Source organism: Myxocyprinus asiaticus, chromosome 17, assembly GCF_019703515.2.
Source record: "Myxocyprinus asiaticus isolate MX2 ecotype Aquarium Trade chromosome 17, UBuf_Myxa_2, whole genome shotgun sequence".
NCBI lineage: Eukaryota > Metazoa > Chordata > Actinopteri > Cypriniformes > Catostomidae > Myxocyprinus > Myxocyprinus asiaticus.
This window is the reverse complement of record NC_059360.1, coordinates 4,396,549-4,413,533: the sequence shown is the minus strand read 5'-3', so window position 1 is coordinate 4,413,533 and position 16,985 is coordinate 4,396,549. Positions and strand designations below refer to the sequence as shown.

General features: G+C 38.0%; 2 protein-coding genes across 3 annotated transcripts in view; one reads left to right on the top strand and one right to left on the bottom strand.

The window, feature by feature from the left end:
- Window positions 1-11,487, bottom strand: part of trappc12 (trafficking protein particle complex subunit 12) — a 43,360-nt gene extending 31,873 nt beyond the window's left edge. Inside the window, exons 1-3 of one of the 2 annotated variants that reach the window (XM_051723195.1) lie at window positions 11,431-11,487; window positions 8,300-9,546; window positions 7,303-7,419 (exon numbers count right to left, since the gene is read on the bottom strand). In XM_051723195.1, coding sequence (XP_051579155.1) covers window positions 7,303-7,419; window positions 8,300-9,526 — 1,344 coding nt within the window. In that variant the 5' untranslated portion in view covers window positions 9,527-9,546; window positions 11,431-11,487. Of the gene's footprint in view, window positions 1-7,302; window positions 7,420-8,299; window positions 9,547-10,017; window positions 10,300-11,430 lie in introns of those variants that run through there. The other variant, XM_051723194.1, reaches the window with a different exon arrangement.
- A 143-nt stretch (window positions 11,488-11,630) lies between these two features.
- The window catches only part of eipr1 (EARP complex and GARP complex interacting protein 1), a 68,647-nt gene continuing 63,292 nt past the window's right edge, over window positions 11,631-16,985 (top strand). Inside the window, exons 1-2 of the mRNA XM_051723249.1 lie at window positions 11,631-11,788; window positions 12,344-12,427. Of these exons, the coding sequence (XP_051579209.1) occupies window positions 11,741-11,788; window positions 12,344-12,427 (132 nt within the window). The 5' untranslated portion in view covers window positions 11,631-11,740. The remainder of the gene's footprint in view (window positions 11,789-12,343; window positions 12,428-16,985) is intronic.

Here is a 16,985-nt window from a genome sequence, read left to right as displayed (position 1 = left end):
GAATACATCACTCAAAACTTCACAGTGTAGGTTGGGAAAAGCATGTAAACCCCTAGGCTTTAATGTCAACAAAAGCTAATTAGTGTCAGGAGTTGGCACACCTGGCATCCAATTAATGAAACGATATTGGAGGTGTGGGTTAGAGCTACTTTGACATATAAAAAGCATTCAAACATTTTGAGTTTGCTATACACAAGAAGTTTCTGCTGACGTAGACCATCCCTTGCAAAAGAGATCTCAGAAGACCTACGATCAAGAATTTTTGCTTTGCATAAAGCTGGAAAGGGTTACAAAGTCATCTCGAAGAGCTTAGATATTCATCTGTCCACAGTTAAACAATTTGTCTATAAATGGAACAGATTTAGTACTGTGGCTACTCTCCCTAGAAGTGGCAGTCCAGCCAAGATGATTCAAAAGGCACACTGCAGAATGCTCAATGAGGTAAAAAAGAACCCTACAGTGACAGCTAAAGACTTGAAGGAATCATTGGAACTGGTTAACATCTCTGTTCATGAGTCTACCATACGGAAAACATTAAACAGGCATGGTGTCCATGGCAGGACACCATGACGGAAGCCGCTGCTTTCCAACAAAAACATTGCTGCACACCTGAAGTTTGCCAAAGACCACCTTGACACTCCACAATGCTACTGGGAAAATGTTTTGTGGACTGATGAAACTAAGGTTGAATTGTTTGGGAATAACACGCAGCACCACATACGGCGTTAAAAGGGCACCGCATACTAACACGAAAACCCCAACGGTGAGTTACGGTGTAGGGAGCATCATGATTCAGGATTCACTTACTTTTTCCACAGCACTGTGAAATGTTTAATGCGATGTGTTCGATAAAGACATGAAAGATTATAATTGTTTGTATGTTGTTAGCTTAAAAGTGCAATATGTAAAATGTTTCATGTAATATTTGCCTTTTTATTTTTTGCCAATGTGTGAATGGCTTGTAACGCAACTTAAAAAATGAGCCCTTCCCGGACTTCCTAGGTTGCCTATTAAAGCCTGTAGACTGATTTTCATGCGAAGGGAGCGTGTCGCTTTCGCCGGGAAAAGCCAAAGGATGTGACGTTTATGCGTGCTCCCGAGAGCCTTGCCTCAGACAGTAGCTTCTCTTCCGCTATTCAACAGGGTCAACAAACTGCAACACTAGGTAACGTTATCTTAGAGGTGGAATCCAGCAAACGTCCGGCTCCCAGCACAACACCGACTCCTACACAAACTCTGAGTAAGCCAAAAAAATAAACAATAATTTTACTGAATCCCATCTGGCTAAGCGGGGACGTGATCGTGGTCGAGCGAAAACTAGAGTGAACATCAGCAGGACATTTGATTGCTGGAGGGACCTTCGCCAATTCGTGAATTGACGTTCTTCTTATTGGACAGGTAAGCTTACATAACTGCAAAGCATGTGAAATATAGTGCCATAAGGATTGATATGTGTAATATTAGCTAACTTGATCTTGCCTGCTAACGCTGACGAATTGCAAGCTACATTGCTTCGTAACTTTCAAATAATTTCAACGATCTTCTCTTTATACTAAAAGTCTGGTATTCTGATTCACAGTAACTGACGCAATGTTAATCCGTAATTATTCAGCAAGGTAACCTACAATAACACATGAAATGAATGCTAGACAATGTTCAAGATGATGAAAAAAGCTCCATTCATTAGTATAACGTAACTTGGTTATACAGAAAATATATACACTCTATGATTATAAAACAATAGGGCATCGATATATCAAAATGACAGTTGTGATGCAATCACATCAATACTGAATTGTTTCAACATATTTATAATGTACAGTCTATTTTATAAACAGCTACTGTCATCATCCACCAAATTTAGCTAACAGCTATTGATAAAGCTGGCTAGCTAGCTAACGCCGACATAGGCTTTCGTATATGCTGTGGAGACAAACATAAACCTAGACAGTGCCCAGCTTTTGTTAAAAAATTCTCCAATTGTAGAGGCCCAAATCATTATGCAAAAATGTGTTTAAAAAAAAACAAAAAAAAACAAAACTTTTTTTTGGAACAGAGTGCATGTAATGGATGTCACAGGTGACAGTGACACATTGAGTGATATATTTTTGTTCAGACGGTGTCACAACAAGAGGTAAAATATGCACAGGTAGAAGATTTTGATAAGTGGATTGCTCCTCTAGTTGTTAATGGGACTATTGTGCCTTTTAAATTGGATACTTGGGCAAAGGCTAACTTAATTAGCATCAAGGATGTGAAAATGTTAAAAGAGAGACCTTTAATTCGAAGACGTATAGTCTCACTCAAAGCCTACAACTGACAACCAATTGAAACACATGGAGTATGTCGGCTGAAGGTTCAAGTAAAAGAAAAGACTCAGAATCTGATGTTTGTTGTAGTTCCTAATGGACATGAGTATCTCTTAGGAGACAGGGCTTGTTAAGGACTTAAGCTGGTCAAGAGTGTCTATCAAATTAATGAGAAAAATGTGTCTCTACAGATGGGTTGTGATGAAGTACCTGACATTGTGAAACAATTTTCAGATATTGAAAGAAGATGCTAAGCCAGTTGCACATGCTCCCCAGCGAGTACCAGCACCCCTGAGAGCCAGTTTAAAAAATGAACTGGATCGAATGACACAGTTAGGAGTTATACAACAGAAAGAACTACCTACAGATTGGGTGAACTCCATTACTTGTGTTAAAAACCCAGTGGTGACTTAAGAGTGTGATTAGACCCCAAAGACCTTAATGAGAACATCAAAAGAGAGCACTATCAGATTCCCACTTGTGAGGATATCACTAGTGAAATGTCAGGTGCCAAGTTTTTAGTAAATTAGATGCTTCTCATGGTTTCTGGCAGATTAAATTGGATTCTGAGAGTAGCAAATACTGTACATTTAATACACCTTTTGGAAGATATTGTTTTCTTAGGCTTCCATTTGGAATTAAGTCAGCCCCAGAGATTTTTCATTGCACCATGGAAACAATTATTGAAGGTTTAGAGGGAGTTTGTGTATATATTGATGATCTTGTTGTGTTGGGATCCTCACTGGAGTAGAGCCAGATCAATCTACAGTACCCTGGCCCTCCATGATATGCCTTCACCTACTGACAAGAAGGGGATGTTACGTGCCCCGGGCATGGTAAATTTCCTTGGCAAGTTTGTCCCTAATTTTCAGCTAAAACAGTACATCTATGAAGGTTAATACAAAAGGACAAAGACTTTGTGTGGACCGCTGTACATAATCAGGAACGGTAAATGTTGAAGGAGATGCTTACTACTCCTTATTTTTATTTTTTTTTATCCAGCTCTTAAAGCTAAGATTTGGACGGATGCCTCTAAGGATGGTTTGGGTGCTGTGCTTCTTCAGCTCCATAGTTATGATTGCAAACCCATAGCATATGCTTCTCGCTTCATGACAGAGACAGAAAAACGCTACTCTCAAATTGAAAAAGAAAGCTTGGGTTTGTTGTTCGGCTGTAATAAATTTAATGGATATATCTATGGATTACCTACCTTAACAGCAGAGACAGATCACAAAACATAAATCTCTATTATCCAAAAGAACCTGAATGATATGTCACCTTGAATCCAATGTATGATGATGAAGCTGCAAAGGTATGATATGAATTTACTGTATACACCTGGTAAATATCTATTGTTGCAGACACTTTGTCTAGACCCATTGTACCCTCCACAGTCTGTGACATCTCAAAGGAAGTTGAAAGACATTTAAGCAAGATTGCTGCATCTCTACCAGTCTCAGATGAGATGCTGAAACTGATAGCAGAAGAAACAGCTAAAGATGATGTACTGCAGAAGGTAATGATATACTCTGCAAGGATGGACAAAAGGCAGGTGTCCACAGTATTTTCCCATTCGGGCAGAGTTGATTGTGGTCAATGGATTGCTGTTGAGACAAAATAGAATTCTTATTCCAGGATCAATGTGACAGGACATGCTTCACCGAATACATGAGGGGCACTTGGGCATTGAAAAATGCAAAAGAAGAGCGAGGCACGCCATTTATTGGCCTGGGATTAATCTCGACACTGAGGCATTTATCAGTAAGTATGATACCTGTCTCAGACACTATTACAAGCAACCCAAATAACCTATGATGATATCTGATGTACCTGTGGAGCCATGGCAAAAGGTTGGAAATGATCTTTTTCATGTGAATGGTAAGGAATTGTTGCTAGTAATTGATTACTACTCAAATTATCCTGAAATTGATTGTGATTCATTACATGAAAAGCATGTTTGCAAGACACGGAATACTACAGACTGTGCAAAGTGATAATGGCCCACAGTACAGTAGTCAAGAATTTCTTCTTTTTGCAGAACATTTTGGTTTTAAACACACTACTGTGAGTCCTCTTTACCCGAAGGCTAATGGGAAGGCACAGAAGGGTGTTCAAATTGTAAAAAGACTCTTGAAAAAGGCGATCCGTATCTGACCTAGTTAAGTTATCGTTCTTCTCCTCTGGGTTGTGGATTATATTTTGTTGAACTACTTATGAATCGAAAGCTGCATGACACGCTGCCAAAAGTGGCATCTAAAATAAAAAACAAGAGCCAGGCGTGGAAACACATGCAGCTTTTGAAATGGAAGCAAAAAGTGTACCATGATAAGGCAGCTCAGAGCCTGAAACTTCTTGCAGAATGAGATGTGGTGAGAATTGAAGAGCCGGCTTCATGGAAGAAAAAAGCTGCAGTTTAAAAGAGGTAAACCCCAGGAAATATATTGTTCAGACTGAAGATGGACATATTCTAAGGAGAAATTGACGGAGTTTGCTTAAGACTCAAAAGACTTTCACAGAATCATTAGATTCTGAATTGCACACTTATGAAGTACAAACCCCTGAAATGCAATTTGCTGAAACGCAGTCTTTTGAACAGCAGTCCTCTGAACCTCATCTGAACCTTCTATATCTAAACCACTAAATGAAGTTCCAGTGTTACGCAGGTCTACTAGGGCTCGAAAACCCCCTTTTAGAATGGACTTGTAGATAGAGGGACAATAAAAAAAAAAAAAAGAATTATAATCTGTCATGGTTGGATGTGATAAAATTAGTATATTAGTATATGAATTGTGCTTTCTACTTGTTGCAAATATATTGAATTCTTGTCTACTCATTGTTACGTTATGGAATTATGTATGTGTGGTGATGTGTGTTAAATGATCTTGATGATTTTCCTTATTTCTTAACATTTAAAGGAAAGGGGATGTAATGAGTATTGATGTCATCTAGTCCAGTAGAGGGCAGTAAGAGTTTCTATAAAGCTAGGTGCATTCCCAATGGAAGGGACAATGTAATTTACAAGTGCTGAGTGTATGACATGGAATAAATAACAGAGCACAATAATTTGAATTACTTTGATTTATTTAACACAACCAAACAATGCACGTTTAATTTTGCACTGCACACGCTGGAACTACAACATAAATAAACAGTTTAGAAAGTTTGCGTTGACGCACCCGAGGTTGACAGCCTCAAGCCGTTGCGTCACGTCAATGGATGCCGTGCATGGTTTAAACAGGATGTCAGCACCATAAACTATCAAACAGTCATGACATTTGAAATATTTATGAATGCAACCGTTAACTTACTGTTTTGCATAGAGTCCAAGTGTTTTAAACTGCCACATCCTTCAATAACAGTTCCTTTGCAAGGCTTGAATCGTTTTATGACTGTTCACAAGCAATCCACATTGATATGATCAGAAAAAAACATGCAATCCATGCTGAAATACGCTGAAGACACATCCACATCCAGTTTCCAGTATCATCCTGGACTGAAATGCACAATCGCCAGAACAGCATCGAAACGGTCAAAAACGTCCATCCAGTGCATGTTTTCATACACCAACAATTAAAAATAGCGCAGATGGGCGAAAGAACGTGTCCATGAAACGTTTGTGCTCAAAACAGCAAGAGGCAGCAGCTGAATGACAGAGAATAGCTTCTCCTCTTCAGAGTTGTAACTTGACACCACGTCTTTTAGAAGCGACCCGAAATATGTATCAAGCGGTCAAAGACGTCTGTCTGTGCACGTTTAAATACAACAATAATTTAAAATAGTCCAAATGGGTCCCCTTTGGTGTTCAGGAATAGTTAGGCCACACTAGGCTTTGTTTGTCCTTCTCTCTATGTTTACGAACTGAAGCACCAGTGGGCGGTGCCAAGGGTGCAATGATTTTAAATTGGCGTTAATGTTTTTTCGCTGTAGAGGTGGTCATGAATTAATGTACCCCAAATGGCGTAGGGTTGTCACGGAAGTAGAGCAGCTTGGTTTCAATAAATGCTTTTACTGCTTTGGGAATTTAGTTTTGAGTTCTGAAATGTACAGTATGTTTTTATAGTAGAATGACCTCTTAAATGTCAAAATATCAAGGAAAGTTTGATTCCTCATGACATGACCCCTTTAATGTCTTTCTCTCGAAAACAAGTTTTAAAAACCTTTTTCATGATCTCAAGTGGATTCTTTTCACAAAATTCATCATAAAATACAATAACATATGGTAACGGTGCATATTATGGCCACGCATAGCATGCTAGCCTTAGCATAAGCTCAGCTGTTTTGACCTTCTTTCTAGCTCTGAGCGAAAAACGAAGAAGTGTACCAGAGCCTTAACCCAGACCCTGAACCCACCCCTAAAAGAAAATGTTTTGGATTTTTAGAAGTGAAATCCAAAATCTGTGGCATCAGAGCTCATGGTTCCACTAGCACAGCTACTTCATTCGTCATGCTTACATACTAAAGCTAGAGATACACATGCATGCTCTTACACACACAAACACACACAGTGTTTATCCTTGGTCTTTCAGTGAAGGACATGGGCACAGCAGGACAGGCAGTGTATCTTAGGCCTGTCTGTGTGTATCTGATGAATGTGCTCAGAGGCAGATCAGTGAGGCAGTCATTTTGGGCCTCTAGGGAACCGCAGCTAGCACTTCATTCTGCCCGACACAACACACACACACACACATACACACACACACACACTAACACCCCTCTTTAACGCAGATAATTCATTAATTTAAAAAATGTAAGCATTTTATGATTTTTCCATTGTTTTGAAAAATTAGCTTCAAATTGTTTTTATATAAAACATTGGATATTCATGGAACAATTATTTCAAAATATATCTTTTGGTTGCACTGACGGTGCGTGGTCAAACAAAATGCAACTGTGTCAAACAATCACGCAGGCCAGATCAAAATTTGGGGGGAAAGGCACATGTCTGAAGTACGTGAAGAATTCTAGAGCAGATGAGAGATGAAATGTAACTCACAATTAGCCGTTTGAGACCCAGGAAGTTCTGCTCCACTGAACTGGCCGAGAGCACCTGTCTGTTCATGGCTGCCTGGTCACCCAGTAAGCGCTGCATCAGATCCTTCACAGCGTCGCCCTGTTATTAAGAGAGCTTAAGTTTGTTCCACACTGTCAAAAGTAACTCTAGAAAGTATTTGGACACTTAAATAAGAAATGTCTGAATATCACTGCATTAGATAAAACATATGAAACCAATACAATGCAAGAGAATGGGTACCAAAATATTGAAGCTCCAAAAAGCACATAAAGGCAGCATAAAAGTAATCCATACAACTCCAGTGATTAAATCTGAATCTTCAAAAACAATATGATAGATGTGGGTGAGAAATAGATCAATATTTAAGTCTTTTTCACTATAAATTCTCCTCCCTGTCCAGAAGGTGGCAATATGCATGAAGAATGTGAATCGCCATAAACAAAAGAAGAACGTGAAAGTGAAAGTGGAGATTTATAGTAAAAAAAAGGACTTAAATATTTATCTGTTTCTCTCCCACAGCTACCATATCGCTTCTGAAGATATGGATTTAACCACTGGCATCAAATGGATTACATTTATGCTTTTGGGGCTTCAATATTTGGGACCCGATTCACTTGCATTGTGAGGACCTACAAAGTTAAAATATTCGTCTAAAAGTCTTTGTTTATGTTCCAGAAGAAAGAAAGTCATTCATATCTGGGATGGCATGAGGGTGAGTAAATGATGAAAGAATTTTCCTTTTTGGGTGAACTATCCCTATAAAGGAATGTTCCGTGTTCAATACAAGTTAAGCTCAATCGAAAGCATTTGTGGCATAATGTTGATTACCACAAAAATAAATTTCGATTCGTTCTTCCTTTTCTTTAAAAGTGCAATTAATTAGTTTTAATCGATTTACAGCTCTAATATATACAGTCATTTATTGCAACTTAACATATCTGAAAAAAAATTGAACTCCTCCTGACAAAATTGAACTGACCTGCAAGTTATCAAATTTGAGTCCAGGCATGGCCAGCTGCTCTCTCTCGATATGCACCGGGTTAACCTGCTGTGTGGCCACTGATATCAGCACTCTCCTGGTCTCCTCCGAGGGAAGCCAGGCATCATAACGCTTATCCACCTCACTGGTGCTCAGAGCGCTTGCAAAGGGGTCGTCACCACTTGAGAACACAGCCTGGAGCTTGCTCATAGACGCCGTAGTATCCACAGGACTCGCTTGAGGCTTCGGAACTGGGCTGAAGTATGTGCTGGCAGGAACAGCTTCCAGGGCTCCAGGGGTGGGCGCACTGCTGGCGCCAGACAAGAGCTGTGATTCTGAAGGGATCGCCGCCTTGGGCGATTCTGCATTTGGGTTGCTGATTGATATGAAAGACGTAGAGGTTGTGAAAGAATCGAAGAAATCCGAAGCGGGATTAACCGCGCTGCTATCCGTAAAGAACTTACTTAAGCTAGGACTGGGCTGGCACACTTGAGGGATGAGTTTGTTGGGGGTTTCTGTGTTGCCGATGGTAAAGCTTGGAGACTTGATCAAGGTGGGCTGGAAGCCGTCGGGTATCAGGGCTTGTGTTTTGGGTGGCACACCCTGGCTGAAGATAGTACAAACTGGGATGGGCTCCTCTTTGGGGGTCGTACCTGTACCCACCTCGAGTGGTGTATCCTGAGTTTTGGGACTCTCAGGACTGGGGGTGTCTGGGGCAGTATGGGCAACATTTTCCCCTTCATCTGTCTGATGAGCCTCCATATTCTTTTCCTCTTCTTTTTCATCTTTATATAAAAGTGCAGATGCCTCCTCGGGTTTAGCAGCACTAACACAGGTGGCATTGTCAGTCTTCCCCTCTTCCTCCTCTCTTGACTCCAAGTTCTCCTCAACTTCATTCTCCTCAACTTCATTCTGCCCCAACAGTGTGTCAATGGGAACAACGTCCTCCTCCTCGCTGTTGGGTGAATCTGAAATCATCACACTCTCCATCATCTGGTCGTACAGCTTGTCTATGAAGCCCTCGGAGTTAGCACTGTCATTCTGCGGTGAAGCAAACACTTCAGGGTCCAGGTCGATGCTCTCCTCTTGGAAGGGGGCGATTGTAGGTTGAGACTGGCCTGAGAGATCAGACTGGGGAAGGGCAGGGGATTCAAGCATCTCAGACTCACCTGTTCCCTCTATATCGAGAGTAACAGGCCTCTTAGCTGGAGCTTCACTGCTGTCCATTACTCCAGCCTGAAAGTTCCCTGTGATTCAAGATCAATAAATCAAAGTGCAATCACTTTAAACAACCACTCTGACTGATAATTTGATCATTGATTAATCTGCTAATTATTTTTTTAACAATCCATTAATCAGATAAAGAAGCCACATCTTCATGATCAATAAAAACATAAATTCAGTCAAAGTATGTCCAAAAGTTTCTCTGGCGCTGTACATATGCTATACATAATGAGCAAAATAAATATATAAATAAATCAATTTGAATGTTTTAATGTAAGAGCACATACTCAACTAACTGATGACAACATATGTTGTCAACTATTTTGATTATTAATTTATTTTTCTATTGTATTGATTACTTATCACAAACCTTCTAACAGCCATAGCTGATATACATTTTTTTATATAGGGCCTACACATTTATATACACTGGTGGCCAAAAGTTTGGAATAATGTACAGATTTTGCTCTTATGGAAAGAAATTGGTATTGCACCCCTGAGTCTTCTCTTTACTGTTGTACATGAAACTGGTGTTGAGCGGGTAGAATTCAATGAAGCTGTCAGCTGAGGACATGTGAGGTGTCTATTTCTCAAACTAGAGACTCTGATGTAATTATCCTCTTGTTTAGTTGTACATCTGGCCTTCCACATCTCTTTCTGTCCTTGTTAGAGCCAGTTGTCCTTTGTCTTTGAAGACTGTAGTGTACACCTCTGTATGTAATCTTCAGTTTTTTGGGGCAATTTCAAGCATTGTATAGCCTTCATTCCTCAAAACAATGACTGACTGACGAGTTTCTAGAGAAAGCTGTTTCTTTTTTGTCATTTTTGACCTAATATTGATCTTCAGACATGCCAGTCTATTGCATACTGTGGCAACTCAAAAATAAACACAAAGACAATGTTAAGTTTATTAAACAAACCAAATAGCTTTCAATTGTGTTTGATATAATGGCAAGTGATTTTCTAGTACCAAATGATCAATTTATCATGATTACTCAAGGATAAGGTGTTGGAGTGATGGCTGCTGGAAATGGGGCCTGTCTAGATTTGATCAAAAATGACTTTTTTCAAATAGTGATGGTGCTGTTTTTTTACATCAGTAATGTCCTGACTATACTTTGTGATCAGTTGAATGCCACTTTGGTGAATTAAAATACCAATTTCCTTCCAAAACAGCAAAATCTGTACATTATTCCAAACTTTTGGCCGCCAGTGTATATTTTATATTTAATTGCCTGTAGCATGCTGTATTGTTGTGCATTTGATAGATAAGTTTATATACACAATAAATGTAACTTATGGCATTGATGTAAGAATAACGATAGATTTATGCAATATAACAACATATTTAATGTGAAGATTTAATGTGTATATCATCCATCCTCTTGGGTTAAGCTTAAATGTCACATAAATCTCTTAATTCATGAATGAAAATTACATTCCTGATTCCTGCAGACCAAAACACTCACGATTAATAGAGAAATATAAATAGATAAAAAATAAGCATTGACTCGACACAATCAATCAATCTATCAACCAATCAACAACTTTAACAATGTAAATTTATATTTATACAATGAAAAGTCAATTTAACATGAATATTCATCATGTTTTAGTCATAAATATCGATAAACCACATTGATTTAATTAGCAAAGATTGCCACGTCAATCCTTTCAATCATTGCATTAACAATTATACAAATCAAAACACTCTGGATGATAAATTCAAAAGGATATGACTAAAATGCACCTATTTTATTATCGACAATCAGAAGATACATGTCCGGAGAGCTCATTAACAAGATATTTAGATAAATAAAAAAATAAAAATACTATAACTATTGAATTAACACTTATTTACTCAGAGGATTATATGGGTTTATATAGGAATAAAAATACACTTTTACCTTTAGTGAAATAGACGCAGGAATGACAGAAGTGTAAACACACGCATGCGCACTGACGTCAGGAAGGAAGCCGTACGGTGTACGAGAGGTGTCAAACGTCTTTGGAACGGAAGAGGTTTATATTCTCGAAAAACAGTTACGTTCACAAAACCCACAACACGAGTTCACAGTTATGGGTGTTACGCCAGATTCGCGCGCTGTTTGCGTAAGTCTGATTTCACTCTCGCGGAACTGTTGTACACGTCATTTGTAATCGATAAATTGGAGAATGTTTTTTTTCCTCTGAATGTAAAGACAAATTAATTAATGTATGAAAATGGAGGATGATGCACCGGTTATTTATGGCCTGGAGTTTCAGGTACATTTACATTTTCATTCACGCACACACTATGGTATTATATATTTCTAGATGGGCTTTTACACAAGTACTCGTGTTTCAGTTAGTAATGTTTAAAGCTATGATATCAGATGATGATAACATAGTTTTCAATTAAACACGACAAATTGAGAGAAAGCTTTCAAATATGTAACAAAGTATTAGTATGGTATCACATTTGATATATGATTACAATATGGTATGTACATGTTACTTCAGGGTACTTTAAAGAATATGTAATATTTGCTGTTTTTGTGAGCTGCTTACAGCTGTACCTAGACAGCCGTTTTGAACATTTATTCCTCTTCCTACTTAAACAGTAATTTGGGGCATCTAAATATAATTTAAGGGTATTTAAATGAGCAGCCTACCTTTTACAGCAGCATTTTTGACCATCTTAGTGAGCTGACTTTTACTGCTGACCTACAGCTCCAAACAGGCAGCTCAATAGGTTGTGAAACACTGGCATTGTGTATCTTCATGTATGTATTCAGTTCTATTGTATGTTGACTATGCATCATCTGTGGTGTTTTTCAGGCACGGGCTCTGACCGCTCAGACCGCTGAGACTGATGCCATCAGGTTTCTAGTGGGCACACAGTCACTGAAATTTGATAACCAGGTGAGTGACTGAATGAATGGACACTGGATTGTATATATAGAACAGGCCGAGATGTCTCGGATCAGTGTGTCTGGTTAGATTTATCAAGAAACCTTATGTTTGGGGGCCTGGATAGTTCAGCAAGTAAAGACGCTGACTACCAAAGCTGGAGTTGCAAGTTCGAATCCAGGGCGTGCTGAGTGACTCCAGCCAGGTCTCCTAAGCAACCAAATTGGCCCGGTTGCTAGGGAGGGTAGAGTCACATGGGGTAACCTCCTCATGGTCACTATAATGTGGTTCGCTCTCGGTGGGGCGCGTGGTGAGTTGTGCGTGGATGCCATGGAGAATAGTGTGAAGCCTTCACACACGCTATGTCTCAGCGGTAACGTGCTCAACAAGCCACGTGATAAGATGCGCGGATTGACGGTCTCAGACGTGGAGGCAACTGTGATTCGTCCTCCGCCACCCGGATTGCGGCAAGTCACTACGCCACCACGAGGACTTAGAGCACATTGGGAATTGGGCATTCCGAAAAGGGAAGGAAAAAAAAACAAACAAAAAAAAACGTATGTTTGCTGGGTTTACTGTAATCACTGCAGCACTAATGTTAATGTACACATGTTGCAGGACTGTAGTGGGTTTGGGTTAGGGCTGTGATCTTTCTCAGATCTGATCACTGAGTGTATGTGCTTCAGTCCATTATATCTAATCCTGTGTTTAGATATCAGCTCTTTCAGTCTTATATGCTAATATAGCAGTCACTGTTTCCAGAAGAACTTTTCATTAATGAGATTTTTAGAAAAGCCAAATAACACCAGCTTGAAAGACGGAAGGGTGCTTAGCTACGTTTTACCCTAATTTAGTAGTTTTTAAATATGTACTGCTACTGATGAGTCACACTAATGAAAAGTACATGAGGTTATGTACTTTTGAAGTATTACTTTCAGAATTGTTCTTTTTTGCTTTTTTATTGTATTAAAAAAAGGTGCTACATTCAAACACTTTTGATTGTAAATGGCAATGCTGTGCTATGTAGAGACCTCAACAGCATTTCCTTTTACATTTGGTCTTCTAAAATATAGAATAATGTGTTTAGCTGAATCATGCTTAATCCAAAATTGACCAAGGTCAGCTGCAGAAAAACAATATTCCTTTTAAAAGTATTTCAATTCATATTATTAGGCTACCTACTTTTTTTCAGAGAGTCTGTTTATTCATACCCTGCATTCACGGTTGGGGAGTAACAGAATACATGTAACGGGATTACGTATTTAAAATACAAAATATAAGTAACTGTGTTCCACTACAGTTACAATTTAATTCATTGGTAATTAGAATACAGTTACATTCAAAAAGTATTTTGATTACTGAAGAGATTACTTTGCATTTTATTGTCATTTGTTTCATTTAATATTTAGTCCTTTCAGATGGAAAACATTTATACATATAAATGATGCGATCCAAAGTGCATTTGAACAGCGGTGAAACACTTTCTTATGATGTGTTACATTCATATGAGCAGAAAGAGGGCGCTCTCACACTGGTATGAGTGCAAAGGTGGATATGACGTCATTGAGGAAAAATATGTTGTTGTGTACACTCTGTGGGGTTTTGAAGTAAGTTTGGAGGAGCAGAAATAGTTAACCTTGTGTAAATTGTCATGTGAGCATTTAGCTTTATTCTAGGCTAAAATGCCCTTTTACATGCACGTTACGAGTCACGATTAAATTGTTTTTTTTTTTTAATCAAGAAAATCCATGTTCGATGTTTTTATTTATTTTTTTCTCTAGTAAGACCTTTGATATTAGGGCAAAAATCGTATTCTTGATTAGAATTTTCGAATTGTTTTCCTGTAAAAAATAAATAACTAAAAACATTTGTTAAAACAAGATACATTTACTTTGCATGAGATATTTAGGCTTTTTTTTTTTCTTCAGAAAATATATTTTTAAGATATGTGTATGTTGTCTTACTGTACTTGCAGATGTTTTTTTTCCCTCTCTCTCTCTCTTTCTTGTTATTAACTTGTTTATAGTCAAAACAAGTGATTAAAAAAAAAAAAAAAAAAACTGCCAGTGCTGAAGAAGTAATCCAAAGTATTTAGATTACGTTACTGACCAAGAGTAATCTAACAGAATACATTACAAATTACATTTTACAGCATGTATTCTGTAATCTGTAGTGGAATACATTTTAGAAGTAACCCTCCCAACCCTGCCTGCATCACATTACTAATCATACAGGGCAAAACATAAAATTGCTAAAAGCTTTTTAAAGTGGACTTTTTTAATAGTATCATTATTAAAATGTGCAATAATTAAGATTTATTTTATTTTTATTTTTTTTTCTGTATTTTGCACAAAAAATTTGGTTGTTTTTGTAATTACGTGCAAAAACAATTTCAGTGTTAATTGATAAATATTAACTTGTTATTAACCGAGATTTTTATTTTATTTTAACACTTAAACGTATACTCGGGTCCTTTAGTGACCCAAGACCTCATTCCACCCCCAGTACCTCATCCATTTTTTGGAGTTGTGCCCACACATCTTTAATATTCCTTGATCTCTCTCTCTTATAAATAGTGTAACATGGAAAAAAAAATATGCCAAAATTGCAGAAAAAATAAATAAAATAAAATAAAATTTTCTATAATGGTTTAAGTACCAAAAGTGTATAGGGTCTCTAGAGAGCCGAGGCATGTAATAGTGTCTTTTTTTTGCACTTCCATAAATTATATTTTTATTATATCATATCTACTGTATATACGTTTACTATCACAGGATATCTATTTCTTTGTTTATTACAAGATACTATCACCTCAGAGCTTTTTGGCGTTATGATGGATTTGCGAGTGCACAGGACAGGTTTTTCCCTGACATTCTCTGGCGCCCCCCTATTTGAAAATTGTGGCTCTACTTCACAATCCCGCCCTTGGCTTTCTGTGCTTTTAGTACGGCAAACAATTCCCTTCACCCCTCGAGCTCCTGGGAGCCACACCTACTAAGCTCTGTCATTACAGTGGCCTGTGTGTGTCATTACAGTGCGACTTATACGATAGACATACTTCATCCCTGATTGACGCTCATTGGCGTCCTCTGAATTTAAGAGCTTGACGACACAAAAACAAAAGTGGAGGCTAATCCATTCTCTACCTGAGCCCATGACCCCACTGTGGATAGATGGGCGTGGCTGAGTGACATCTGTGGAAAGTGAAGCCGGGAGAGAGGGAACGGTAAGGATTGACACCTGGGGAAAATGATCTCTGACAGCTGTTTTGTATTAACAGTGAAAGCTGGAGGGAGATAAAAGAGTAGCGGAGCCGCAATGAAGAGAGAGACTAGAAGCTGTTAAACGCTGTGGATGGCAGCGTTTCTTTGTTTATATGGAACCTTTTAATAAGGACTTTATGTTGAGTTTTGTGAGAAAAGCAGCAAAATAAATCACCCCAAAGTGTGTAAGCTAGTTCCCGCTTCCTTACTTGCCCTTTTAACTGACTGAGAGTGTCACACCCACCTTCACGTAATGACTACGGCAAGAGAAGAGGTCCATGTGATGAGTCACTCTGCATGTAAACGAGAGGCTGATAAATCACGAGTGACTCTCTTCCCCCCCACGCTCATTACAGAACTTTCTAGTGCCTCCAATTATCCTGTCCAGCCATCGGAATTTATTTGTATTGCTTCCCTCCATAAAGTTATAACGTTGCCTAATAATTCTCCTCCAATGTGGTGCAACCCAAGGTTAATAGCTTCCTCTCCAACTTTCAGCAGCCTGAATGACAAAGTTGCCCTCATGTATGCATGCGCTCTCGCTCCCTCTCTCTCTAATGAGCACATGCATACACACGGCATACAGATACACAAGTGGCCAGCAAGACTTGCCTCTTGGGCTATTTTTGGGTACAGTTAGTTGATATGCCATTAATTTCCTAAAATAATGATTATATGTGGGGAATAATATGGAACACCAGTTGTGTCATAGGATACACATAAAAAAATGAATAAAAAAATAACAATGTTATAAAAATAAATTAAAATGTAACAATGACAGTTTTCTATCTAATAGCATGTATTCCTGACTACACTGCAAAAAAAAAAAAAAAAAAAAAAACTTAGGGCATTCAAAATGAACTTTATGCACTCAATTTACGCATTTCAATTTCAGAATAATCTTTAAAAAAAATAAAATAAAAAATATTTTAAGTTTTATAAATGTCATTTTGTTTAAGATTAAACAATTCAATTTAATGGAAGTTTATGAAATTAAAATGTGTAAATCTTAAAAATAGGCTAAATATTTTTTTGAGTGTGCTTAAAACAAGAGAAAACAATGCCAATGGAATAAGACAAAATACACTTCAGTGTAAAAACATTTTCATAATTTTAACAGTAAGATTGTAAAAAATAAAGAAATAAATGTGAATTGGTTAACGGGTGGTTACCTTAACATATACTGTAAAAATTATAATATATTTAAAAAGACAATGCATGTAATTCTGCGGTAAAATATGAAGCAAAAAAATGTTTAGATGAAAAAGTATAATTTTACCGTATAATTAATGGTAAAAATGTATATT